The sequence below is a fragment of the Oncorhynchus gorbuscha genome, linkage group LG16, assembly GCF_021184085.1.
Source record: "Oncorhynchus gorbuscha isolate QuinsamMale2020 ecotype Even-year linkage group LG16, OgorEven_v1.0, whole genome shotgun sequence".
NCBI classification, from domain to species: domain Eukaryota; kingdom Metazoa; phylum Chordata; class Actinopteri; order Salmoniformes; family Salmonidae; genus Oncorhynchus; species Oncorhynchus gorbuscha.
Window position 1 is genome coordinate 54655826 of NC_060188.1, and position 27932 is coordinate 54683757.

Genomic DNA, 27932 nt, shown 5'->3' on the forward strand with positions numbered 1-27932 from the left:
CTACACAGGTGGCACAAATTGATTTACAATGACCTGTGACATCGTAATTTCAACATATTTATTGTATCAAATGGTAGCCTACAATGGCATATACATTAATAGACTACTTTATGGCCAAAAGAGGCAAATGTATAATTCTCGACATTTAGCCTAATGTCAGTTTTGGATAAAAGCGTCTGCTAAATGGCATATATTATTATTATTATTATTAGTTTCATTGAGGACTTTTCCCCATAAAAAGAACCACGCGGGGGAGTTGTATAATTTACACTTCAAATGTCCACACGGGCAGCCCCCGAGACACGAGAACTGAGCATGCGTAAAGCTTGATAGCGTTTTATTTAAGCAGTCAACATTAGAATGCGGTTTAAACCACCTCCGAGCGGATTTGTGAAATGCGCACTAGTGCGCCCAAAGTCGTTGTCCAGTGCTGTATCTCCATTATTTCTTAATGTGCATCGGTTCTAGGGGTATTAATATATCTTCTGGAAAAAGGTTTGGATATAGGTGTCTCCATAATGACAATCTAAATAGTCTACCAACAACTGGTAAAAAAAAAAAAGTTGTCACAACGTGCACGCGGTGCTGCCCGCTCCTCTCGCTCACGTGACTTGGCCAATAACTGCAGTGCTCTCTCAAAACACACACACCCCTCCGGCCCTCCCAACATTTACACGGGAACATGGCAACGCCGAGTGCATGCGCGCACACAAATTATACAGTGCAGATGGCTTGACCCATATTTTCTGTTTGCAATATTAATTGACCGCTCACCCAATCCACTGAGAAGACGTCAACTCCCATCCCCCGCCCCTTAGCAACAGAAGCAAGATGGCGGCGCCCAGTAACGCTGAACATTCTCCAGAGATATCGACGCCTTTAAAGATACCGAAAACAGAAGTGCCATCACCAGAATCAGAAGATTTGAGCGACAGCAACCAATATCATTCCAATCCCTCCACACCTAATCGATTCTCGCCTCTCAACGTAGGTTTGTCAATTTCTGGGAGCGCAGGCCGAAGTGGATCGGCCTGTGCATCAAATAGCTTCACGGCTTGCCGAGGGATGTCGTGGACCCCATCAGAAACAAACGCCCTTATTGCGGTATGGGGGAATGAAAGACTGACAGAGGCACGAATGCAGCAGCTGGAGGTTGCAGGCACCGTTTTCTCTGGAAAGGCTCCTGGTCCAGCAATGTACGAGCGGGTCTCACGAGCCCTAGCAGAGCTCGGCTACGAAAGGACCCCATCCCAATGCAGGGAAAGGATGAAGGTAATGGGGGACAGAGTAAGCATGTTCATCTATCACATAGCTAGGTAGCTAACGTTAGCCATCTGTCAGACTCTTGCTAGGGAACTTCGTGTTATGTTCATTCATTTTATGTTATCCAGGATGTTGTCATTGCTACCTTCCTAGCTATGCCCCATGACTAAGTAACGTTACCTTTCTAGAGAGCTATACAGAACAAAAATATACACGCACCATGTAAAGTCTTGGTCCCACGTTTCATAAGCTGAAATATAAGATCCCAGACATTTTCCATCTGCACAAAAAGCATATCTCTCTCCAATTTTGTGCACATTTGTTTACATCCCTGTTAGTATTTCTCATTTGCTAAGTTAATCCATTCACTTGACAGGTGTGGCATATCAATAACCTAATTAAACAGCATGATCATTACACAGGTGCACCTTGTGCAGTTTTGTCACACAACACAATGCCACAGATATATCAAGTTGAAAGAATGTGCAATTGTCATGCTCTCTGCAGGAATGTCCACCAGAGGCCTTGCCAGATAATTTAATGTTAAGTTCCCTACCATAAGCCGCCTCAACATCGTTTTATAGAATTTGGCAGTACTGTATGTCCAACCGGCCTCAAAACCGCAGACCACATGTAACCATGCCAGCCCAAGACCTCCACATACGGCTTCTTCAGCTGCGGGATGGTCTGAGATGAGCCACCCGGACAGCTGATGAAACTGGGTTTGCGCATCGGAAGAATTTCTTTACAAACTGTTAGAAACCGTCTCAAGGACGATGCATGTGCTCGTCGTCCTCACCAGGGTCTTGACCTGACTGCAGTTTGGGGTCGTAACAGAGTTCAGTGGGCAAAATGATCACCTTCAATTGACACTGGCACACTGGAGAAGTGTTCTCTTCACAGATCAATCCCGGTTTCAACTGTACCGGGCAGATGGCAGACAGTGTGTATGGCTCCGTGTGGGAGAGTGGTTTGCTGATGACAACTTGTGAATTGAGTGCCCCATGGTGGGGTTATGGTATGGGTAGGCATAAGCTATGGACCACTAACACAATTGTATTTTATCAATGGCCATCACCTCATGTTTCAGTATGATAATGCACGGCCCCATGTCACAAGGATCGATACACAATATCTGGAAGCTGAAAATGTCCCAGTTCTTCTCTGGCTTGGATGCTCACCAGACTTGTCACCTTTTGAGCATGTTTTGGATGCTCTGGATCGACGTGTATGACATCGTGTTCCAGTATCCAGGAACTTCGCACAGCCATTAAAGAGGGGACAGACAACATTCCACAGGCCACAATAAACAGCCTGATCAACTCTATGCAAAGGAGATGTGTCACGCTGCATGAGACAAATGGTGGTCACACCAGATACTGAATGGTTTTCTGATGCACGACCCTACTTTTATTTTTGGTATCTGTGACCAACAGATGCATATCTGTATTCCCAGTCATGTGAAATCCATATATTATGTATTTCAATTGACAGATTTCCTTACATGAACTGTAACTCGGTAAAATCTTTATTATTGTTGCGTTTTATGTTTGTTCAGTGTAGTAATGGAGTGAGATAATGTAACCAGTTGCCCTTCCCTGAGCTAGATACAGTTGAAGTCGGAAGTACACATTTTAAACTCAGTTTTTCACAATTCCTTACATTTAATCCAAGTAAAACATTCCCTGTCTTAGGTCAGTTAGATCACCACTTTATTTTAAGGATGTGAAATGTCAGAATAATAGTATAGAGAATGATTTATTTCAGCTTTTATTTCTTTCATCACATTCCTAGTGGGTCAGACGTTTACATACACTCAATTAGTATTTGGTAGTATTGTCTTTAAATTGTTTAACTTGGGTCGAACGTTTTCAGGTAGCCTTCCACAAACGTCCCACAATAAGTTGGGTGAATGTTGGCCCATTCCTCCTGACAGAGCTGGTGTAACTGAGTCAGGTTTGTAGCCATCTTTGCACACACATGCTTTTTCAGTTCTGCCCACACATTTTCTATAGGATTGAGGTCAGGGCTTTGTGATGGCCACTCCAATACCTTGACTTTGTTGTCCTTAAGCCATTTTGCCACAACTTTGGAAGTATGCTTGGGGTCATTGTCCATTTGGAAGACCCATTTGCAACCAAACCTTAACTTCCTGACTGATGTTGCTTCAATATATCCACATAATGTTCCTACCTCATGATGCCATCTATTTTGTGAAGTGCACCAGACCCTCCTGCACCAAAGCACCCCCACAACATGATGTTGCCACCCCCATGCTTCAAGGTTGGGATGGTGTTCTTCGGCTTGCAAGACTCCCCCCTTTTCCTCCAAACATAACAATGGTCATTATGGCCAAACAGTTCTATTTTTGTTTTATCAGACCAGAGGATATTTCTCCAAAAAGTATTATCTTTGTCTCCATGTGCAGTTGCAAACCGTAGTCTGGGTTTTTTATGGCGGTTTTGGATCAGTGGGTTCTTCCTTGCTGAGCGGCCTTTCAGATTATGTCGATATAGGACTCATTTTACCGTGGATATAGATACTTTTGTACCCGTTTCCCCCAGCATCTTCACACAGTCGTTTGCTGTTGTTCTGGGATTGATTTGCACTTTTCGCACCAAAGTACGTTCATCTCTAGGAGACAGAACGCGTCTCTTTCATGAGCGGTATGATGGCTGCGTGGTCCCATGGTGTTTATACTTGTGTACTATTGTTTGAACAGATGAACGTGGTACCTTCAGGCATTTGGAAATTGCTCCCAAGGATGAACCAGACTGGTGGAGGTATACAATTTATTTTCTGAGGTCTTGGCTGATTTCTTTTGATTGCCCCATGATGTCAAGCGAAGAGGCACTGAGTTTGAAGTTAGGCCTTGAAATACATCCACAGGTACACCTCCAATTGACTCAAATTATGTCCATTAGCCTATAAGAAGCTTCTAAAGACATGACATCATTTTCTGGAATTTTCCAAGCTGTTTAAAGCACAGTCAACTTAGTGTATGTAAACTTCTGACCCACTGGAATTGTGATACAGTGAAATAATCTGTAAACAATTGTTGGAAAAATGACTTGTGTCATGCACAAAGTTGATGTCCTAACAAAGTTGCCAAAACTATAGTTTGTTAACAAGAAATTTGTGGAGTGGTTGAAAACGAGTTTTAATGACTCCAACCTAAGTGTATGTAAACCGACTTCAAATGTAGATAGCTATCCGGTAAGCTGACTGGAAGTTTGCGGACGATGGTTGAAATTTGCATCTAGTGCAATTGTAGAGAATTAAATATCCTCAGTTTAATTTTAAAGCAAAGGAATTCAGTAAATTATTTTTCAAATCTGGTGTATTTGTGGCATTGGATATGCCTATAGCTAGCCTAGTAGCTACCACAAACCTCAAGCTCTTCCTCTAACATTTACACATCCATTTTGACCCGCAGACGCTGCGACGGTGCTACAGCCGAGTGAAGGAGCACGGTGTCGGCAAGAGGAAGAGCAGCTACTCCATCGAGCAGCTGGAAAAGGTGTTTGGCCAGGGAGGCTGGGACTCCCAGATGTGTGCCCCCGTCCTCATCAACAGCAGTGGCCTGTACCAGGAGATGGAGTCTGACGGCAGCGCCATGGAGGATTTCTCCCAGGAAGACTGGTGCAACCAGGTGCTGGCCTCGGCCTTCCAGGAGGGAGAGATGGAAACTGGTGAGCGGTGGTGATTGATTGTGGGGTTGACAAAAGTGGGCTATAGTGAAGTGGTCAGCAGACTTATTTTTGTTAAAGGGGTAGGTAGACTATCCAGGGTGCTGGTAGTTCCTACTAGGGGTAGTTACAGGACTGTAAATGTTTGGAAGCCCTGTCGTTAGTATGCAGGCTATTCCTTCACTCTATGTCAAAAGGAATAATGGAGGAGTTGGCTAATGAGGCCATATGCCTGTCAGGTAGCATTTATTGTGTTATTTTGATGTTGATGGAAAATACTGTTCATTTCTTCAGAGGAAACACAGCCACCAAAGAATGCCAGAGTCCTGCAGCTGCGACCTGAGCCTTCGGAGCAAGTCCAGTATGTATTTTTTTTCCAAAGAATGAATGATCCCTAATAACACTGTGTAATATGAATATAATGCCAAACTAAATGCTTATGTTTTTACTGCCAAGATGTGATATATTTGAAAGAGAAATCGCCTACAGAAACTTGGTCTCTGCATCATTCAATGTCTAGTCTTCATCAAAATTAAGCAGCTGTTCTCATTACCAACCCTCCAATGGTTCCAACCAAATCTTGACCGGTCATTTATTTCTGTCCCTGTCAGGAAACAGGAAGTGATGCTGAACGTGGTGCGTATCCTGGAGTCGGTGCAGGTGAAGTGGGAGCACTTTCAGACGTGGACCGACTTCTCCCGGCTACACCTTTCCAACAAGTTGGCCATTTTTGGCGTGGGCTACAACACGCGCTGGCGTGAGGACATCCGCTACCACTACGCAGAGATCAGCTCCCAGGTGCCGCTTGGCAAGCGGCTGCGCGAGTACTTCAACCCAGAGAAGGCAGAGGGCCGTGTCATCATGACCAAAGTACAGAAGATGAACTGGAAGAACGTGTATTATAAGTTCCTGGACATCACCATTAGCGAAGCACGCTGCCTGGAACTGCACATGGAGGTGGACTGGATCCCCATAGCCCAGGCCAGGGTGAAGGGCTGTAGCAACGGGACCTCCAAGTATCTCCTACCGGGGGGTATCCCCAAGACTTACGGCCTGTACGCCATAGGCTACGAGGACGTGGTGGCGGAGTTGCACTACGCAGGGGAGGATGAGGCTCCAGCCTCTCCACTGCAACACCAAGACACTGACCAGAGCTTGCCTCTCTCTGGGTCGTCGGGCTCCGGCGGGCCCGGGTTCGAGAGTGTGGTGAGGCCGGGGGGACGAGCGGGGGAGGGGGAGAGGACTGGGGCCAAAGTGACCTACTGCTACCTGGGCATCGCAGAGGAGAGGACCTTACAGCAGTGTCTATTCCAGCACTTTCAGAGCTCAGGCAAGCACTACAGCCGCAGGGAGATCCCGGCCGTAACATGCTTCCTCCAGGGGAATTGCAGCGGCACCGGCCAGCAGACTAGGGAAGAGGGCCTCTCCTTGGGCCCTGAACATTCGGCCATATACATTAAATTTATTGAGGTGGAGCTAGATTTCCTCTCTGCTGGCTCACTGTTGGAATGTCTAGAAATTGCAGTTGGTTACTCTTTAAAGTACAACAACAAAGAGGTGTTGTAACGCTTGTTGTTTTGACTCCCATTAACTGAAGGATTGAACGGGGGCCAGAGGGACATGCAATATCTCTTTCCCCCAATTTAACTGCAGACCTGAGTTCAAATGCTATTTGAAATCATTTAAAATACTTCGGCTGGGCTTGATTGAGCTTGCCTTGGTCAATGGAACCAAAAGAATAGTCACAAAACTGTTAACCCCAGCTGACACATTCGGCAGGCAATAGCAAACACAAAAGAATATTTGAAATAGTGTTTGAACCCGGTCTGTGTACATGCTGTCTTATCAGGGGATGTGAGAGGGTAATGGCTACTGCTGAATGCCTTTCCCTACCTTGAGGATATACAATTCCTTGCGAAAGTATTCGGCCCCCTTGAACTTTGCGACCTTTTGCCACATTTCAAGCTTCAAACATAAAGATATAAAACTGTATTTTTTTGTGAAGAATCAACAACAAGTGGGACACAATCATGAAGTGGAACGACATTTATTGGCTATTTCAAACTTTTTTAACAAATCAAAAACTGAAAAATTGGGCGTGCAAAATTATTTAGCCCCCTTAAGTTAATACTTTGTAGCGCCACCTTTTGCTGCGATTACAGCTGTAAGTTGCTTGGGGTATATCTATCAGTTTTGCACATTGAGAGACTGAATTTTTTTTTGCAAAACAGCTTTATGTTTGAATGTTTGAAGCCTGAAATGTGGCAAAAGGTCGCAAAGTTCAAGGGGGCTGAATACTTTCGCAAGGCACTGTAGCAGTGGACATACAGTATATTTGTCACAAGAAGATGGTGTGCACTTGTTTTAAAACTGCCTTTACACTTCTTTGAATTTGGAGGTCTAAGGTGCCAGGTCTAAGGTGCCAGGTCTAAGGTGCCAGGTCTAAGGTGCCAGGTCTAAGGTGCCAGGTCTAAGGTGCCAGGTCTAAGGTGCCAGGTCTAAGGTGCCAGGTCTAAGGTGCCAGGTCTAAGGTGCCAGGTCTAAGGTGCCAGGTCTAAGGTGCCAGGTCTAAGGTGCCAGGTCTAAGGTGCCAGGTCTAAGGTGCCAGGTCTAAGGTGCCAGAAAATGATCCTGGGGTAAAGATCATGTAAGGAACTTGATCCAATTCTAATAGAGGACCTAGAGGGGCAATATGAATGAAGATATTGAATCTATCTCTATATAGAAATATATATTTAAGAATATATATTGATGTTGTCAAGCATTCCAGCATTTATTAACATTATGGATTTCAAAGAAGTATGTTAATGTTTTGATATATATTATTGGTTAACCAGTGTCTTTGTGTATTTTTGTTTCCAGGTCACAGTCTTGTGTTTACATGTTTTGAAAAAAATAATAAACAGGGCACAGACCGTCATTTGCCACTCATTGAATAGTTCTAGATTCCAGTGGGCTCATTTGTAGGTGTTGGGTCCTTGTCTCTGCATACTGCTATCTAGTGATGACCCGTAGGTCTTATCCTTACCAACCTTCCTTGCAGGAGAGCCAATGCTTCATGCACCACTTCTGTCACCAGATGGCAGCAGATAGCCATAACTGAGAAGTTACAGGCATTGCGTTCTTAAACACAATCCAATGGTGAGTATGCAGGTAAATGCCAAAGTAATGGAAACACTTGAGTAAATGGACACAATGTATATTTTAAGCTGGTGCTTCCATACAGGTGTGGTTTCTGAGTTAAGTAAGCAATTAACATCCCATCATGCTTAGGGTCATGTATACAAATGCTGGGCAGGCCATAATTTTGTCTACCATGGCCATGCCTCCATAGAATGACAATGCCCCCCCATCCACAAAGCATGAGTGGTCACTGAATGGTTTAATGAGCATGGAAATGATGTAAACCATATGCCATGGACATCTCAGTAACCAGATCTCAACCCAATTGAACACTTCTGGAGTGATGCCTGAGACAGAACTTTCCACCACCATCAACAAAACACCAAATTATCCAATTTATCATGGAAGAATGGTGTCGCAGCCCTCCAATAGACTGTTTACACAGGCAGCCCAATTCTGATATTTTACCACTAGTTGGTCTTTTGACCAATCACATCAGATTTATTCACATCAGCTCATTTTCAGTGCCGATCTGATTGGTCAAAAGACCAATTTGTGAAATAGGTCAGAATTGGACTGACTGTGTAAATGCAGCAATAGAGTTCCAGAGACTTGAAGAATCTATGCCAAGGTGCATTGAAGCTGTTCTGGCTTGTTGTTGCCCAACACTCAATTAAGACACTTTATGTTGGTGTTTTTTTTTGTTGGTGTTTCCTTTATTTTAGCAGTTACCTTTTACTTTCAGAATCTGAAAAATAACGTGACATATTTTATTGCAGATATTTGTTTGTTTTGAAGTCATAACTTTCCCAGCGGGATAAACTACAAAGCACGACCAATGACTTAGCCATCGAACTTGAAGAAATATTCTGAAATAACTTAACATATATTTTTTTAAAGATACGCTTGAAATGTTTATGGTCTAATTGACTCAATAACCAAAAACACATAAATGTAGCTTAAGTCAGTAGTAATAAAATCAATAGTTATTTCTGGTTTTATCAAAGTTAGCCTGCTAACTAACTGATCCTGCTTTTTAGTATACTCACCCCTCTGGTAGATAATGTCAATCCCTCATTCTGTAATGACAAAAGGCTTCTGAAATGTTTGTTTTCACTGCATGCCTACCACTAATGCATGTGACTATTGGCCATGTTATGTGTCTGATTATTACCATCATCTCTAGAGAAATAGTGTGAACACTACTAGGCTGTCAAGTGTGTGCGTCTGTGTGTATGTATGCAAGCATGTGAAACTTCAACTGTTCATCTTACTGCCTATCAGAGATGATGCACTTTTTACAGGATATACAATACGTTGTGCACAGGACAAGAGGGGAAATATGACAGGTAGGCCACTATTTTGATACTCTCAACATTATTTAGCATTGTCCAAGATTTTAGGTGCACATTCACGAATACGTTTGTATGTTTCTTCAGGAAAATGTGGTGAATTCAACAAAGGGTCTTCATAATGGCAGACCATGGAGGATGCATGTGCTTGAATCAAAGCTGCTACTGGTCAATGATTAACTCACCATGTGTCCACCTTTATCAGCTTTGAGGTTGAGTCAAGGTAGGTCAAGGGTCATTGTTTGTCAGTTGGAATACTACCACAATAAAACTAACAATATGTACTGGTTCACATTGGGGTTTGATGGAACTAGGCAATGGATGAAATTCCCTGTTAGTGTCTAAATTAAATATTTGAAACACTCAGACCATTGCTATTGAATGATATGGGCTACCAATGAACATGCACTACTGGTCAAAAGTTTTAGAACACTTACTCATTCAAGGTTTTTTCTTTTTATACTATTTTCTACATTGTAGAAAATTAATGAAGACAGCAAAACTATGAAATAACACATAAGGAATCATGTAGTAACCAAAAAAGTGTTAAACAAATCAAAATATATTTTATATTTGAGATAATTCAAAGTAGCCACCCTTTGCCTTGATGACAGCTTTGCACACTCTTGGCATTCTCTCAACCAGCTTCACCTGGAATGATCATCCAGCAGTCTTGAAGGAGTTCCCACATATGCTGAGCACTTGTTGGTTGCTTTTCCTTCACTGCAGTCAGACTCATCCCAAAACATCTCAATTTGGTTGGGGATTGTGGAGGCCAGGTCAGGTCAGCTGATGCAGCACTCCATCACTCTCTTTCTTGGAAAAATAGCCCTTACACAGCCTGGAGGTGTGTTGGGTCATTGTCCTGTTGAAAAACAAATGATAGTCCCACTAAGCAGATGGGATGGTGTGTCGCTGCAGAATGCTGTGGTAGCAATGCTGGCTAAAAAAAATCACAGACAGTGTCACCAGCAAACCATCCCCACACCATAACACCTCCTCCTCCATGCTTTACGGTTGACCAAAACGACCCAAAAGACACATTTCCACTGGTCTAAAAAGAAGAATCTGAAATATAAAATATTTTTGTATTTCTTTCACACTTTTTGGTTACTACATGATTCCATATGTGTTATTTCATAGATTTGATGTCTTCACTATTATTCTACAATGTAAAAAATAGGAAAAATAAAGAAAAACCCTTGAATGAGTAGGTGTTCTAAAACCTTTGACCGGTAGTGTAGGTGTTTGCCTCTTCTTTAGCCTTTTAGCGAAGATGCTGTGTTTGCTTTAGCCTCTTCGAGATGGCAGCGGCTGTTTCAACCTCCCTAGTATTTAACTTCAATGCACATTGTCTTCTTAACAGGCTGCGGGCCCTGCCTTTGGCAGCAAGCCTTGTCTGTATGCGTTTTGTGGTTAAGGAGAGCGGACATTTGCTCAGGGATAGCCGAACAATGCCACAATGTCCCATAGTCGTCCATAACAGACCACAACATTTAAATGTTCCAATTCTGAAAAATGATATCTAGAACAGTTATGTATTGTTTAGGAACTCTGTCGGGGTCTCAACTTATTGTTGAGAGTTAGAATAGTATAATACACAAGGTGCAATTCCAGAATGTGGTTGTGTATTAGCAGTGTTTCTCTTGTTATGTCAGTCACACCCTTAGCGGATTTGGGAGAAAGTGGATGTTTCTAGTTTTCAGGGATACAGTATTTACAACCTAACTTCCCTTTCCCCTAGACAAAAAAACGGAAGTAGGGACCACAGATGGTTGGTGGTATAACTTAATTGGGGAGGACAGGCTTGTGGTAATGGCTGGAGGGCCATAGGTGGAATGGCATCAAACACATTATTATGAGCTGTTCTCCCTTCAGCAGCCTCCACTGGTGGGGACTCTGCTTATGGGTCTTTCTACCCCTGCTACGTGAGGTCATGTCAGTCACTAGGCAGGTTTCCATTGACCCAGGTTTATTCAACAAAAGCAATGTCACAAAATAAATCATTGCAACATGTATAATGGAAACGGCAGAGAGGATACATTTTCTAAAGAGTCAACAACATTTTTATCTTCTTGACAGGGTGGAATTTTCTTTTGTCTGACTTTCTTTATTGCGACAAATAATGATAAACTGTTTTTCGAAAAGATTAATGCAGAATAATTGAAGGTACGTAGGGCAATTGATATCATTAAATAACTATAAAGCTGCACTCTACATTTAATTCTAAACAGAGGTGGGACCAAGTCATTGTTTTACAAGTCACAAGTAAGTCTCAAGTCTTAGAACTCAAGTCCCAAGTCAAGACCGACAAGTCTCAAGTCAAGTCTCAAGTCCTAAACTTTGAGTTTTGAGTCCTAAACAAGTCATAATGTGCTCTTCGCCAAATGTAATACCATCTCATATTTTTAACAAGAGTAATAGTTAGTATATTACATTTATGCAAATTGTGAATGCTTTTAAAAATATTTTTTTCTTTCTTTCCAAATAAACTTTATATTTCTATGGAAATACATCATGGCTACATCATGAGAAAGACCCGCACCCCCAACCCCCCATTGTGATCGCCTATCGAGGATCGCAATCAGGCGATGTAGACTTGTACACAATCGCCCAAATGTAACACACACACATACACCCTCTCTGTGTGTGGTTACAGTAGGCTAACGTATGTCAATGGTTTCAGGAACAGCAGTAACATCAGGCAGGATATAGGCTTCCAACTGCCTTGCCAGTTGTAGCGCAATCTTGGGTGCACTGATCACAGTCCTGCACTGACTGACAGTGTGGAGGCTCATTGATTTAACGTTATGTTAGCCTACATGCTACACTAGCAAAGTTATAAATTATATAGCTGTCGGCTATATTAACCACGACTTACCGTTCTTTGTACAGCTTGAAATGTCGGAAAAAAATGTGGAAGTTGTTGCGCCTCCGTCTGTAATTTTCAAGTTGCAATCCGTTTTTTGATGACTACAGTGTAGTCTTTATATCTGAAAATAAAAACTTTGGGTATCATCTTTCCAAGGGCTCCTTTTTCTCAGCTGGCACAATTTGATTGGCTGCTATCCGATTCCAACTGTAATCCGTTAAATGAAGAGTTGATGCACTGCACACTTTACTAAAAATAATCATTTTTATTATTTGGACTTGGAGGGTATCAAGTCAGTTCGAGTCAAAAGGCTCAAGTCCAAGTTAAGTCACAAGTCGTTGGTGTTAAAGTCAAAGTCGAGTTGCAAGTCACCCTATTTGTCACTCGAATCTGTCCACACCTCTGATTCTGAATGCCTAAGCCGACTGCTTGCTACATAAAAAATGTAAACTATAAAAAATGATGGTTCTTTGCAGGACAAGGATTGTCCTGACTTTCAAGAGTTTTCTAAATTACTTCACCTTGCTTTTCTGGTTGACTGGCAAGTTTCCCAATCCAACATTTTCAGATCTGCAGGAGTACAAGTTTCACCATGGCAATATGTTGGCAGATGAGAATTATTACAATATAGTAAATGTTAATCAATTATTGCATTTTATCCATGCTAGCTTTCACGGGCTACCTGAGACATGACACAGATAGGTGGGTGGGCATACAGGCTGTCGCAAATGTATTCATGCGCAATTTGCCTAAATGTGTAATGGAAACACTTCAACCACTTCATTTTTATTTGACACTGTAGGTTTTTACTTATTTTGTTATAAAAAAATTTTTAAACGTGACGTCATTACAGCCAGCTCTTTTTATCGACATAAGATATAAATGGAATCGCACTGGAACAGGCAATTGTCGCATGTATTTTCTATGAAAACTTTCTAAATGTCTACAAAGAAAATCACTGGACAAGTTAATGGAAACATAGCTACAGGCAGTCACTCAGCGTTTTAAAATTTCGATTGGTTAATTATTCTAGCCAGCTATCTAAACTTGCAGTAATCATGGCTGAATAATGACCAGACACACAGGGCACGTGCCCCCGGGCCCCTTACCTCCATGGGGCCCCCATTGATTTTGTTAGTCACTCTCACTCAGATATCATATTAACATGTCATAAGTCATGGCAAATGTGTAGAATTGCAGGAAATTAGCTTTAAAAAGGCAAGAATGTCTCTCCACCGTCTGGTAAAATGGAGTCAAGTTACAGGAAATTAGTGGTAAAATTGCACATTTTTCTCTCTGCCCCATGGCTAAATTAGTAGAATTGCAGGAATTAACTTTAAAACTGTGGGGTCACCAAATCTCAGTTAGGGCCTCCAAAAGGCTAGAGCCAGCCCTGCTTTATAGCCTGCATGGGCTTCACATCTACTAACTACAAGATATTCTAGTAAGCCTATATGTAGAGAAATCGGCTTTGAGGCAATTGCATAGGAGATTCATCAAAAATAGTCTGAACTTGAATATAAAATGAATCAAAATATAGGCCTTTTCAGTCTAGGGGCCAACATATCCGGTTTTCTTTCAGACAGAGCTCATGTTCCTTGACACAACCACCCACCCTCTGAATGTAGCAATTCAGGGGAGGTCCCGATGTAATCCATTGGCAACTCTTTATACGTATAGATGCGACCCAGTAGCCTTTGGACTCTAATAATTTAGTAATCTTGCTGCATTTAGCCTCACCAGTATTTCCATGGCAACCGACCAGCCTCAGAGAAAGCAGAGTGAGTCAGGTATGCACCTCTAAGGGCTGGGCTTGTCTACATTCTCCCCTTCCAAGTTGCCTCCTATGTGCTGGGGGTGCCAAAGCTCTCTTGACAAGCCACCGAGGCTTGTTTCTTTGCATTAGCCACCTGAGAGATGTAGTTTCAAGAGAGGGAAAGAAAAGAGAGAGACTAGATCATTTTGGAATGGTTCAGATTGCACACGTATGCATTAGCCTCAATGTGTGTCTCAACAGATGAGCTAACCATGGCCATTGTCTGAAAAGCTTTATCAGCTGATTTGTTATATTGTAATAATTTGTAAAAAGTCACAATTTTTTAAAAAGGAGTTGACTGTCATCATACTGTATCATTGCCAGCCCCCATTGAGTTCTTAATTTGGAACTCAGCACACATAGCAGGTGTGTAGGCTGTCTAGATAGTAATGTCCAGAAATAGCTCTCTTGCTAAATAAATAATGTCTATGAACTGAAAAAGGCATTTTGCACCAGCCTCCAACAGTAGCCTAGTTATACCCTGAATCAGCTAATAACATATATAATATGTATCATATGTGCAATATACAATAAGTAATGTGTAATCGATGTACCAAGGTTCTATTTAAGCAATAACGCACGACGGGGTGTGGTATATGGCCAATATACCAGGGCTGGGCTAAGGACTGTTCTTAACTATGTCGCAGCACGGAGTGCCTGGATACAGCCCTTAGCCGTGGTATATTGGCCATTACCACAAACCCCCGAGGTGCCTTGTTACTATTATAAATTGTTTACAAGTGTAATTAGAGCAGTAAAAATATGTTTTGTCATACCCGTGGTAAACGTTCTGATATACCACGGCTGTCAGCCGATCAGCATTCAGGGCTCGAACCACCCAGTTTATAATGGGGAATAGTTATTTTCACACGGTTTCTTTATTTGGGAATAGAACCACTACACCTGTAAGTGCGCAGAATGTCAAGCGTGACGTTGCTAATGTGCACAGGTGTCGGTTGTTGAGGTGGCAGGCCAGAGCATTCTCACTGTGAGAACTTTGTTCGTTTTTGACGACGACCGAAGCATGAAAGACGAAGTCGACTAAGACATTTTTGTAAGAAAAGATCTGGACACTTGCCAAAGTAGGCTGCTGGAATAATTATTTGCGCGCTACGTTAAATGCGAACGCGAGGCTTTATCACTCTCACGTCAACTGCTGCTGAGAACGAGATGATTTAACTCCGGATAATGTCACATTGCCCACTGTAAACTCTCTACCCCAAATCTTCGCTCTGGCGGTTCAAGGTAGTGCGAAATTGCTCACAGATAACGGAGACCGAGACAATACATTAAGACAGGAAACAGCGGCTGTGGGTCAAACAGAAGACGCATGTTAAACTATGGAGATGTATACTTCGAGGAAACTTTGCATCTTGCTGTCGTTCACATTTTTCTTGTTTTTTACAGGTAAGACAATAGTCATTTTGAGTTTGAAATAACGCAATTTATCATTTCAAAAGTAGTGGTCTTATTGTTTAGTAGGCTATATGTGGATGCAAGGTGTTTTGTAACCAACATTTTCTTCGAACTGACAACACCGACAACAATAAACAATGTTCTAGCTGCCTCCGAATGACAGTACAACACTTGACCTAATACAGTGGAATATATAATTTTGTTGTGGAGTAGTAGACGATTAAGTTCCCGTACTCGACATGGGGATTTAACCTGAAACACCTGTTCGTTTTCCATTGGATTTGAAACAAGTGTGTTACACACAATTCTGCTGGCCAGGGAGGATTAATCCCTTTATTATAAAATGGACACACACTGCCTGAACAGTGGACTAACACTGTTTAGCAAAGTATTGTTTCATATCACACTATCAAGCATTCTAACATCAAGTATTTTGGTCGTAATGACATTTCTTTTACAATTTAACCAATTTATATATAGTTTATGGACAATGTCATATGTAGAAATAGTCTTAACACTGCTATTTGTTTTTAGATTTTGACAAAGAATTTTCAGACATGGTGCATTTTTTAACGAGTGGTAATTCTTTCCCAGTAAAAAAAAAAAAGCCCAAAACGGAACCAAAGTATTCACTGGAAATTGGATGTAGTGGAAACTTCCTATCTCTCTTTCCCACATCTGTCCTAGGATTCTCTGCCCTTTTCAGTGTTTTGTTTCCAAAACAATCATGTGCTGATGCTGGCAATCTCACACTAGCTCATTTCACCTTATCAGGGTGTGGCATTGCCAAATAGTAATGTGTATTCCAAGGAATCATTACTTGACACAAGTTTATTGCAATCTATTCTCAAACTTTTACCTTAAGTATGAAGTGCAGAAAATACTGCTCAGTAGCTGAACAATAACCCACCTGATTTATAAATTAGTTATCTGTTTGACTCACCAACAGTCTACAGCAGGTGTGTCCCCCAAGATGTAGGGGCCAAGACATGGGAGGAAATGGTTGTGAATAGAGTCTTTATAACAGGAAGATGGCTAGTTCTACTTGTATGCTTTCATTCCCATGGCTGTGTTTGTCTTCTCTTGAAAACAGGATAACCTGTGATTGTTTTGTTGCCTTTTCAATCACATTGTTGAGTTATGGGGGGGGGCATTAGTTTTGTGTGTGACGGTGTTAAAACTAGTGTCTTGGAACTGAAGTCTGGAGTTAAAGTAGGCTACATTAGACTAATGTATTGTAAACACACTGCTTCACAGCAAGTGTGTGTCACCCAATGCCATTAATATGACATTAAGCCAGTAGCCAGCATTGTTTTTCTTTTCATTGCAGCTTCTTGCTCAGTTGGACCTTTTTAGAATCTAGGTTTGGGCAATTCCACTGTAACAGAGTAATGCTGAGACTCACTTTTCACACTTCAAAATGTATGTCAAGCAAAGTTTAGCAAACCGTAAACCTATATGCAGGAGTCTACTTTGAACAATTGCCACTGAAAATGTTGCTAAAATACTTTTACTTGAGGAACATTGAAGATGCAAAGTTTGGTAGCAGAATGACAGTAAAATCTCTCACAGTTTATGTGAGCACATTTTAATAAATAATAAATAAATATTTACTCCAAATTAAGATTAAAAGATTTCTGCAGAAAGAATGGGGTGTTAGCTGTGATATGACGCCTTGAGTTTGAGAACATCTCTTGTTTATTGAACTACAGTAAGTGAAGTGGATCAACACCCGGTAACAGAATGACATCATGGGTCCTTAATCTGTACAACACAGAAATGCATAATTATGGATATGAATGTCATTCTCTTTATGAGGATGTATCCTGAACGAGTACACAAAGGTAGGAAAATGTAATATCCTGCTTTGAATGTTTGGGTATTATTCTACACACGGGCTTTTATTCTAATGTGGTCCGCCACTAACAAGATCAAATTTGATATGATCCTATAAACTGCTCATGGGTGCTTTTACATGGAAATGACCATTTTTTTTAAATATATATATATGTGTATATTTTTTTACTTGGCCATGCTCTTTGTCCTCTCAACACAGCAGCCAACAGTACATGTTGTCATGTCAGGCGCTATAAAACATACAATAATCATATTTAATAGGACCATCTATTGCATGGTGTTAGTTACATTGTCCTGAGATTCCTAAATCAATTAGGATGGTCAAGTCTGAGCCTAGTCATTTTGGTTTTGAATTTGAATGCCATTACTCTCATATGTGTTGTAATTGTTTAAAGTGATCTTGTATTGTATCCAGTACTTTACTGAATCTCATTACTGAAGAAAGGTGTTTTTATAAAAAGTCTCGCTACTTGATGTGCCTGGTCTTGTTTTTCCTAATTACTGGAGTGGGTAAGGGTGGGTCAAAGGAAAGCTGTACCAGTATTGTTACAATTGAAGGCTTTTTGATCTTTCAGTCGGATCACGAGGTGGTTCAGGGTTATCTGGATAACTTGGACCTGTAATTAACGGAAAAAATCCTTAATGAATAATTAGACACAATTTTAATATGACCTTATACTTCCTCAAACTGTTAACTGTTTTAATGGAAAACAAAGGATTTAAAATGCAATACTTAGAACAAGTTTAAAAATGAGATGGAAGGAACAACACGCTAGTTGATGACACTTCCATTCCAGACACACCATCCCTGGGAAGATAATATCTTCATTTGTTTTCCAGGTGTGCTCTACAAAGGACTTACTTATTTAACAAGGTCATCCCATATGGGCTTCCTAGATCCTTCTGGGTTCGAGGAAAGGCGTGCCTGGGGAAGAGTGTCATGTGTAATACTCCCCACTTCACCTACTCTCTAGAATTCAGTGTCGGTTTTAATAGTGAGGAAGGTTCTGGACTTTATTTTAGCAACATGTCTGTCCCTCATCAAGATACAGCATGCCTTAGTCTAGGTAGTGATCATTAGGACATGCAATGTTTCTTATTGGAAAAGTCCAGGTATTCCCTCCGTCTTTGTCTGTTTTCATCGCTTTGGTGCCTAATAAACGCGACTCTGCCTGGCGTGTCCTCATCGTTTGGCGCAGTTTGCTTCCTCCCTCCACTGTATTTGCTGCAGTGCGTTGAGTTCACCCCCCCATCCTCTGGAATGCAATCTATCAAAGTTATAACAACTGTGCCTTATCTCTAATTGTTTGTTTCTTAAAATAATATGGACTGGAGGCTTGCCTAACGGTGTTTAGAGCCTGGAATACAGGCCAAATTTGAAGTCGCTGGTCTCTTGTGTGGGACTCGAGTAACTGGTATGCTTTTGATTTGTTACAGGGGATTGTGGATTTATCTGGACTATTGTTAGACGTAATGACAGAAAGAACACCAACCCATGTCACTAGTTATAACAAGGTAAAATTAGGGTTGTCCTATCTGGACCCCAAGAGAACAGTGGTCAGTTGTAATCCTGTGCATTGCCTCTGGCCATGTATCTCACATTGTGATGCATCCTTGGACCTCTGGGGAGATTGAAATTAGTTCACCCGAGTTGTGTGCTTTGCCTCTCACACATTTATTGACAGGTATGTGAGGGCAGCTAGCATTAGTGCTAAGATAATGTTAGCAAGCGTCCTCCGCAGTTCCGCCCCTTGTTAAAGTTGCCCTCAGCTGCCTTTAATCCCAGAAAATGGCTCTCCGTTTCTGATAAAACTGAATGGGAAAAGCAATTAGACAATAAGCAGAGCTGCTGTGTTTAGACCTACCTATAGTGATCTCTGATCCACAGAGGGGAGAGAACGTGGGCTGAGGGAGGGGCCAACCTTTTGGAATGAAACGCAGCTCAACTAGTGGCTTCTGCCACACAGGACATCCGCCAGGCGAATGCCTCAGACAGACAGCACTTTCCTGCTGCTCTGCTCCATGACTCCCCGCATGCACTGTCCCACGAGCTAAAGCAGACTACAAGCTGGCCAGGGGTCATGAGAAAAGCAGTGGGTGACTTTCCCAAGTCCCAACATGCTGTGTCTGGCCTATGGACTCCCTTAAAGACACACACTCTCTCTCTCTCTCTGTGTGTGTTTCTGTTTCTCCCCATCTTCCTTTCTGGAAGAGGAAATGGAGCCTGCTCGACAAATGGGCAGAGGGCTGTGTACTAGATTCCTCATATTATTTCCCCCATAAGTGACTGATTCATGACTGCTGCATGTTATAAGAACCTCTCCTGAGATCATTTGTATTGTATATTGTTTGCATATGGAGGGCTGAGTTATTTTGAGTCTCCTGCTGTGTTTATTTCTCTCAATGTATTTGTACCTCAGTATGGCATTGTATGTCCCTCTGGAGACACCAAACCAATGCCAGAAGATATTTATAGACTGGTTATACTGGTTTTGAAAGGGATGTCCCAAATTATAACAACAAAATGTCTTGTAAAATGACATGTCAAGCCTATAACAATGACATGCATGTCAAACCCACAGAGTAATTTCAAACAATCTGCTTACTAATTACTATTTACAAACCTTCAAGCTTATCGGGTGACATGACAGGCTGTCAAGCTGCTTTGCTAGCTACTCTCTCCTCTCTGCTCACGCACCCCGCCAGGCTGCTGATGTCAAACCTCTCCATCTCGCTCTGCCTTTTTGGGAGGCATTACAGTAAGCAATTACAATGCGGCCTAAGAACTAACAGGTCAACAACTGAGATGACACACACTGATAAATGTTGCTGTCCGTCAGATTCCAGCTACGGGGGGGGTCTATTGTTGCGTCTAACATTTCTCCTCATACTATGTGAAGCGCTTTGACCTACTGGAAAAGCATTACATCCAATCAATTATAATAATTGTAATTGATTAACCATTCTGTTAAGATAGACATTATTTTGGTGCAATTGCTATAACATTTTGATAATCATATCTTTTCATGTGCAAACTAGTTTCCCTGCAGGTATTGTGGTTTGTGTACTGTTTACTATGATGAAAGCCATTAAATTGGTGTCATAATACAGTCATTGTCCTCTGCTTAAGTCTGCCCCCAATCTGAATCCCCAACTCCCCTTATACACATTTTTGATGATTGAAAGAAAGATACCATTATTCATCTCAAATTCCTGCTCAACTTTTTGTCATTCTGGTTGGGGCAGGTGATATCGCTAGGTTTCGTAGTCGATTAATTGCAATTGGACAAGTGTGCCTTCTTATGCTTGGATTTCCCTTATGGGCAAAACCCCACTTATTCTGTCTCTGCTATAAAATGACTGTGTAATGTCCTCTGAAATCCACTGTAATCCCATACGGCAAGTCAAGGCCCAGGCTCCATCAGCCGATGCCCCTACTGCAGCATGCAGCTGACGTCTTAGAAGGCACCCGCTAGCTACACCAGAGCCTTACAGGCAGGAAGGAATAGCATTGCAATAGTCCTGGTGAATGTCCATCCAGCCTTTGCACCACCTGTTTGTTATATACATCAGAGGTATTTCCAGAGAACCAAACTACTCAACTCTTAACAAATTGATAATTACACTTTGCTGATTCCACCCAGAGTAATTGTGTATGCAGTAGCAGCAACGCAGCAGCCAGCCTTGTGGAAAAAGTCATTATATCCACACTATTAAGTGAAGCCCTTCAGGGCAGAGTGGATGTTGCACTTTCCTAGTGAGGGGAGGAGCAAGTGATCAAGAGGCACTGTGTAACGTGGGCTAGGAGTCACCCTAAATGTCACGGCGCTGTGCCCCCCCCCGCACACACGTACACACACAGTCATTCCTGTCCAGCACCTCCATAGCAAGTAGTTTCTCGCAGGTCCGTGCCCCTCAAGCCTCTGCCTGCCCAGCAGAGCTTTCCCCCAGGGGGGACAGGTTAACTTGTCAGCCTAGCCTCCCCCCGCTTCCCTCCTCTCATCAGCACGTCTCATCAGCACATCTCAGCTCAACCAGGAGATTAGATCTAGGGGGACTCATTACACTGAAAGCAAGCCTGGAAAGGAGGCAAAAGCACGTATTGTGTGTGTCTGTTGGTTTGTATGTCTACAGTACTTTATATATAGATCTGTAGGCGAGCCTTCACTTGTTGGCGTTATCCTTTTATTTGCTCTTACCTTCCCTCCAATCCTCCTCTCTCAGCCTTTCCATGGTCCTGTGTAATTATAGGATTTCATCCAAAGGGGTGTTTTTGGTCACAACTGTGCTCTGGGGCCATATGATGTCATTATTTTGGTATCGTGGAGGTGCAGCTTTCCCACTTCAGACTGTAATTGTTGTTTATGAAAGGCATCCCCCAGTGTCCGTGTGCTGTACACATTTATAATGTACTCAACATCTTTCATACATTTCTGCACGATATCTTAGGGCAGGCGTACTCGAGTACTATTTGAGAAAATCCGGTCACGTATTTCCTCGGTGGCAAAGGTCCGGATGGATAATGTAATTTATCGGCATAGTAACAAATTCCCACCTCGCAACCAATGGGACCTCAAACTGTTCACACCCCTCTTGTTGGTGAAGAGAGAATTTGCCGTTTTAAAGCTAATTTCCTGCAATTCTACGCATTTTGCATGGGGCAGAGATTTCCTTTGCTGATTTTAAAGCTAATTCTATGCAGTCTTATTTGTGTTTTATTATACCGTGGGTTCGAAGCCCTATGTTTTATTTTTTGTTGGGTGGAGGGGGAGACCTGCGGTCCATATTGACCCCGGTCCGGATCCGGTCCGCCAGTTGAGTATGAGAGGTCTTAGGGTGTCCAATCAAAAATAGATCTTTCGACCAATAGGTAAAATAATGTTAATTGTGTAGGTAATATTCTAAAAGAACCATGTCTCTATCATAATCTGTTTAAAACCTATTGCCGTTTTTTTTACCCTTGTAGGATGGTCAAAATTAGGGTGACTAAATCAGTGGAGGCCAGATAAAAAAAATATATATATATATATATATATGAAAAAAGTGGTCAAATCTGGAAAATATCATCCTGTCTGAATGCTGTGTGAGAATTAAGGCTACCTGGCAGGCTTTTCGTTTGATTATCTTTCTTCTCAAATCCAGAGGCCATAAACGAATAAGAGGTAAGATGTATATTGATTTTGAGACATTTTAGTATACACTATTAATATTAATGCAACAAACAAGCGTATCTCTGTGAAATGCCAACAAAAGTTTGTTTATTTTCAAAGCGTTTAACATTTTATTCAGCTCGTGTCATGCAAATTTTGCTATTTGCGACCTGCGGAAACAACTTGGAAGACGACCAAAATGTAAAACCCTCAAGTTTTGGAGAGAAAGCTGCAGAGCTCTGTGCTTATTATCGGATGCATTAGGTTACGAAACAATAAAACATTTTTAAAGAATCATATTTGTCATCACCAAAGAGCGTTTTCAATAACTCTGGGCAGAGTCAGTGGACACCCTAGATTTCACAATTTCGGTCAGTCTCCCTCGTCGTCTGAGAATTGTCCTAATTAAATCATCCTTTTTTGCAGAAATAAAGATGGAACACTAATCAAATTCATAACCTCGAGTGGGTTGGTTGTTCCCAAAAACAGTTTCTCATATGTCAAAAAACAATTTCTGTGACCCTTGCAAAAGGAATTGCTTGATAAACTTTTGAGCCAAAAAAGCTTTTCTGCCATTACTCATAATTTACAATACCCTACCAGCATTAAATGGTCACTAAAAGGCATTGATTTGAAGGAATATGCCTCTGGGGTTGACTTTCCCATCGCTGTCCCCAGTTGTTCATAATCAACATTGCTATGGCCCTTTCAGCGTTGCTTGGCCATAATGTTTGAAGTGAAGTAATCACACTATTCTGTGTGTGAGGAAGAACAATGCAATTTAAAAAGCATATGTGTTTTAAACTAATTGCAAACTATGCTATACAGTGGTTCCCAAACCTCTCCTCGAATATCCCTAGATGTTCCACTTATAGTAGTTGAACCATTCCAGTACTAGCACAGCTGATTTCAATTAATCAAGGGCTTAGTGATTAGTTGAATCAGGTGTGCTAGTTATGGAATAGTACAAATAAGTGAAACAGCGAGGGGTGCTCAAGTATAGGTTTGGAAAACACTGCTTTACGCTAATACCACGTGTTATGTCTATCTCTTTGAATGTTTCCGCCTCACCAATGTCCTTCTCTGCCTTTGGATTGTCCCTTTCTACTGGCAATTGAGAAATTTCCCCTCGTGTGGTAGTTTCTTGCTTTTTCTGTATGCATCTACAGTATAAAGGAACAGCACCGTACCAGTACCGCAGGCAGAGTGCTTCCATAATCTCTCTGGATGTCTTTGAAGAGGTAGATGTTTTTAAACTGAATGCTAAACAGGATCTATCAGGATTAAGTCTGGATTTGAGGCTGTCTAGCTTAGCTTGACTTTAAAAAATAAAAAAAAGTTGAGGGGCGGAATGAATATGTAAATACTACTATGTCAACCAATCTCTGTACAAATAATACATTTTCTTGAGGGAAACCCCACCTTGAGATTGATTTGAATATATGTGTAAGATCTGTAGGTAAATGGGTACTCTAGGTTTAGACGGCCACAAATTATGCTTAACTGGTCATCATTGCCATTTTGTTAGTCTCTCAATTGAAAGCTTTCCCTCAGTGGCCATTGACGTTTTGAAACTTCATTAGGGACTGTTCATTACAGCCATTGATTTCCCAGGGAGTTACGATCCATTGGAGTCATGTCCATTAACCTGGCATTAAGCACAGTTTGCTAGGTGGGTGGGGCACTCAGGTTTGGTCTTGTTTGGCTTTTCTACACTAACTCTTTGCCCAGAAATATACCAATGACAACATGATGCAGCATATGAACTTAGGGTACTCTCTGCCTCTATCCAGAAGACTCGGCGGTAGGTTCTGACCCTCCATTTGGGAAATGGTGCTGAATTGCCCTCACATTGAGGTGAGAAAGGCTTCACTGTGATGCTTGGCAGCAAGTGGTGAGTTAGACCACACCAGAAGATGATTTGGTTTTGACTGTTATACTTAACTGGGCACACACACACACACACACACACACACACACACACACACACACACACACACACACACACTATACAGAGTCTCTCAAATCCATATGATGAAAAGGCCCGAAAGAAATACAGTACACTATGACGGCAAACACCCAGCAATCTTCCAACTGACATTCAGAGCCAACTCCAAATCAGTCAATTTCCCTAACGCTCTTTTTCCTCCTGCAAATATTTTCTATTCCTGTGTAAACCCTTCACCAACAGCGACTCAGTTTCCATTTATTTCGTCCCTCTATTCATTTTGCCCAGGTCCTCTCGGGTGACACGACTGGCTTTCTCATACCGTTCCTTTTAATCTCCTCCCTAATCACTCGCCTGTCTCTCCCTAACTCCACACCTAAGCAGTTGAATTTGTTACAGAAAACAATCACCTCCCATCGCAGTTAATAACACATTTTCACATTCCTCACAGAGTTCTATGGCGTTACCACTTTTACCTGAAGACTTCAAAGTTGGGTACACGGTTATGTAAATAGTTGTTCGCGCACATGTTATGGTGTCAGATTGTTCTTGTCAGTCTACTAGTGTGTCATGTTTAGTTGGCTAACTTTTACATGGCTTCTGAAGGGCCCGCTGAGTGTCCGCGTATTTATTATAGTGTGTGTGTGTGTGTGTGTGTGTGTGTGTGTGTGTGTGTGTGTGTGTGTGTGTGTGTGTGTGTGTGCAGGCAGAAGATACAGGGAGATACTGAGCTGGAGATTTGCCTGTTTGATCGAGCTTGTGAGGATTAGACTGGGATGATGCAGGAATTGTGGATTATCAGCAAATTAGCTCGCTGGGCTTTAATCTAAGAACCGGGCGAAGCCTCAGCCACTCGAGTGGACAGGGTGTGTGTTGTGGGGGCTGCTTTGTGAATTTAAATCATATTAGGGGGGTGGGTATTGTCTGCTATTTAATTTTATGATGGTGGAGGGTGAATGAGACAGACTAACAGACTCACCTTTGACTCGCCCGGCCTTGTTTTATAGCCTGTTATTTTGAGAATGCAGGATTTTAAAAAACAATTGATTTTGTCACGTACACAAGTGTGTGTGTGTGCTTGTGTGTTTGCCTATGGGTGGTTGTGTGTGTGCTTGCATCTAAGAGTTGGATGTGTGGAGTCGGTGCTAATTTTCGCTGGCTATATTTAAATGGCTAAAGGACAAAGGGAAAGAATATGTAACCATGTAGTATTTTACAGCTGTTGTATTTCATTAAACCTAATGTGAAATATCACGTTCTAAAAAACAGATACGGGAAGGCTCTCTCGTCCAAAATGACAGAGCCCGGTGAAAGATGAGTAGTACATTACCAGTAAAAAAAATAAAAAAAACACCACAGATATCACAGCTGAAAATGTAACAAAATGAGACTGGTAAGCCTTCTTACCACCTGAGCAATATCTCATGAATACCATTTAGAGAAACGAACGGCTGCATAAATTACTTCAAATATCTATTTTTCCTCTTTGCTATTTTGAAGTGAAGGATAGGCTCTTTCTTCTCAGTACTGGCTTAGATAGTTCCAGTAGTGTGAGCAGGAGCCAGCGCAGCCCCTCTGAAACCTGCTTGGAGCAGATAAGTAACACCCATGGAGGGGACCCCGTTAGCCCCTTGTACCCTAGCACACTCCTTTTCTATTTCTGGTGGCACAATGTAAGGTAAATGTGACGCCGTTCACATGACTGACTGTGCACCTTAAGAGGAAAAAAAAAGACAAACATCTGACACATTAATTTCTCAAAGATGTGCAGAGGGGAAGGCAAGTTGCTTACACCACTTATTTACAACATACTTTTAGCGTAACTAGCATGTCCAGTTTTTTATTTTTCCCTGTGTGTCCATTGGAATCACAGTCCAATCTGAGGAATAGCGTTTTCCGCATGTTCCATGCCATGTTTCACTTGCACCAGAGGCCTCTGGGTCATTGTTGGCCACTCCAGTGTATTACAACTCTTAACTAGCACACCAAAGGACAGTATTTAAAAACAATAAGTTGGGTGATGTCTCGTGAGTTCTGCAAAATAGGAAAAGTCCAAGTTCGTTTTAATATGCTTGCAGTCAACCTCTAGTGATGTAACTGCCTACGTCAACGCCTTCTACTCAGGAGACCAAGCCCATGCATATACAGTTATACAAACTTGCAGGAGAGAACAATAGTTCCAGTCTTTTCTAAGGGCGCATCAGTAATATTCCACTCCCCAAGTTGCTATGTAGTGGTACATTGACTTGTCTCTTTCACTCATCTGCAGGGTTCTGTGTCTAATTTATTTTAGCCTTGAGGCGCTTTCTCAGACTCTGACTGTTTCTTATAAGAGGCAGAGACTAGAAAAGAACAGTGGAACAAACCTTATAATGCATATATATATTGCTAATCTGTAGTCCAGGACCCTATAAATGTAGTGGCAGAGGGGTCTTATAGCCCTTCCCCTTCCATTAATACAACATAAGCATAATCAATTATTGTAATACATCAATCATTTGGTGCAGCCCCTATCGTGTGTGGTCCATTATGGTGGCCTATTCTAACAGAAATGGATCCTGGGACCGGTTCTTATAGTTATGCGGTGTTTTTCACTACACAGGAACGTCAGACCACTCGAGTACAAGAGGCCCATTTCAGGAGCCCATGCATTATTTCACAGGCGTAGTGACAGCACCACACACGGGCAGAACTCCCCACAGACGGCAGCGTGTCAGAGAGAGGTGTTCTAAAACAATAAGTGGTTTCGATTTCTTTCTTTTTTTTTTACATTAAATACACAATGCATTATGTGGGTTGAATGTTATATCAGAATCAAACAATTAATACAAGTCCCATGATGGTAGTGATTGCCCATTACTGCTTATCACATGTTAACCATTAATACACATTACTTTAATAAAATATTTCGGTGTATATTACGTTTAGTTTTATTTGACGTTTTTTAATTCTAACTCCGTTTAGGCAACAGCTCTAGAGATATCTGACAATCAGTATTTTCAGTAAATAAGTCATGATTCTATGACTGCTGAATACCACCTACCAATCACTTAGATCATGTATTTTCAGGTAGAGATAGAGCAGTTGCTTCGCGAGGTATCACTCAATCACGTGTTTTTCTGTCTATTCTCGATCTCTCCGTGTCTGCCACACACTAACCTAAGTAGCTGGTGTAAAATTAACTGACCGAACAAAGTAGGAACACAATAGATTGTCATTGTAGTTTAGCACAGTAAACATGGTAATTAACTATGTGGGATATGGGCCTGTTGGAAACTACAACTTCCTACTACATTGCACAGTCCGGGCTTGATCTAAAGTGCGTTCAGTTCGTTTGCATGTTTGCTATGTCGGGGAACTGTTTGTACTGAACGTCACATTTCCCCAAAATGTTCTTGAACAGACTTTGAGGTACATTTGCTCCCATTTGGTGGGTGTGGCAAGGT

The 27932-nt window shown here is 41.8% G+C and overlaps 2 protein-coding genes across 3 annotated transcripts in view; both read left to right on the plus strand.

Annotated features, from left to right (window-relative positions):
• Window positions 1-536: 536 nt before the first annotated feature.
• Window positions 537-6987, plus strand: LOC124000336 (myb/SANT-like DNA-binding domain-containing protein 2). Of its 2 annotated transcripts, none has more exons than XM_046306615.1 (4): window positions 537-1287; window positions 4700-4955; window positions 5247-5313; window positions 5564-6987. In XM_046306615.1, exons 1-4 carry the CDS (start codon window positions 832-834, stop codon window positions 6516-6518), a joined length of 1734 nt encoding a protein of 577 aa, XP_046162571.1. In that variant the 5' UTR covers window positions 537-831; the 3' UTR covers window positions 6519-6987. The 2 variants fall into 2 exon arrangements, with proteins under 2 accessions (XP_046162571.1, XP_046162572.1); XM_046306616.1 differs by having other exon boundaries at window positions 538-1272.
• A 7980-nt stretch (window positions 6988-14967) lies between these two features.
• The window catches only part of LOC123999879 (endothelial cell-selective adhesion molecule-like), a 72949-nt gene continuing 59984 nt past the window's right edge, over window positions 14968-27932 (plus strand). The window contains exon 1 of the mRNA XM_046305887.1: window positions 14968-15522. Coding sequence (XP_046161843.1) covers window positions 15456-15522 — 67 coding nt within the window. The 5' untranslated portion in view covers window positions 14968-15455. The remainder of the gene's footprint in view (window positions 15523-27932) is intronic.

Bases quoted from the DNA above. Each gene is read 5' to 3' on its own strand.
- LOC124000336 (XM_046306615.1), top strand. From the start codon at position 832: ATGGCGGCGCCCAGTAACGCTGAACATTCTCCAGAGATATCGACGCCT. The intron at 1,288-4,699 runs GTAAGCATGTTC...TTTGACCCGCAG, and splicing joins TGAAGGTAATGGGGGACAGA to ACGCTGCGACGGTGCTACAG. The intron at 5,314-5,563 runs GTATGTATTTTT...TGTCCCTGTCAG, and splicing joins GAGCCTTCGGAGCAAGTCCA to GAAACAGGAAGTGATGCTGA.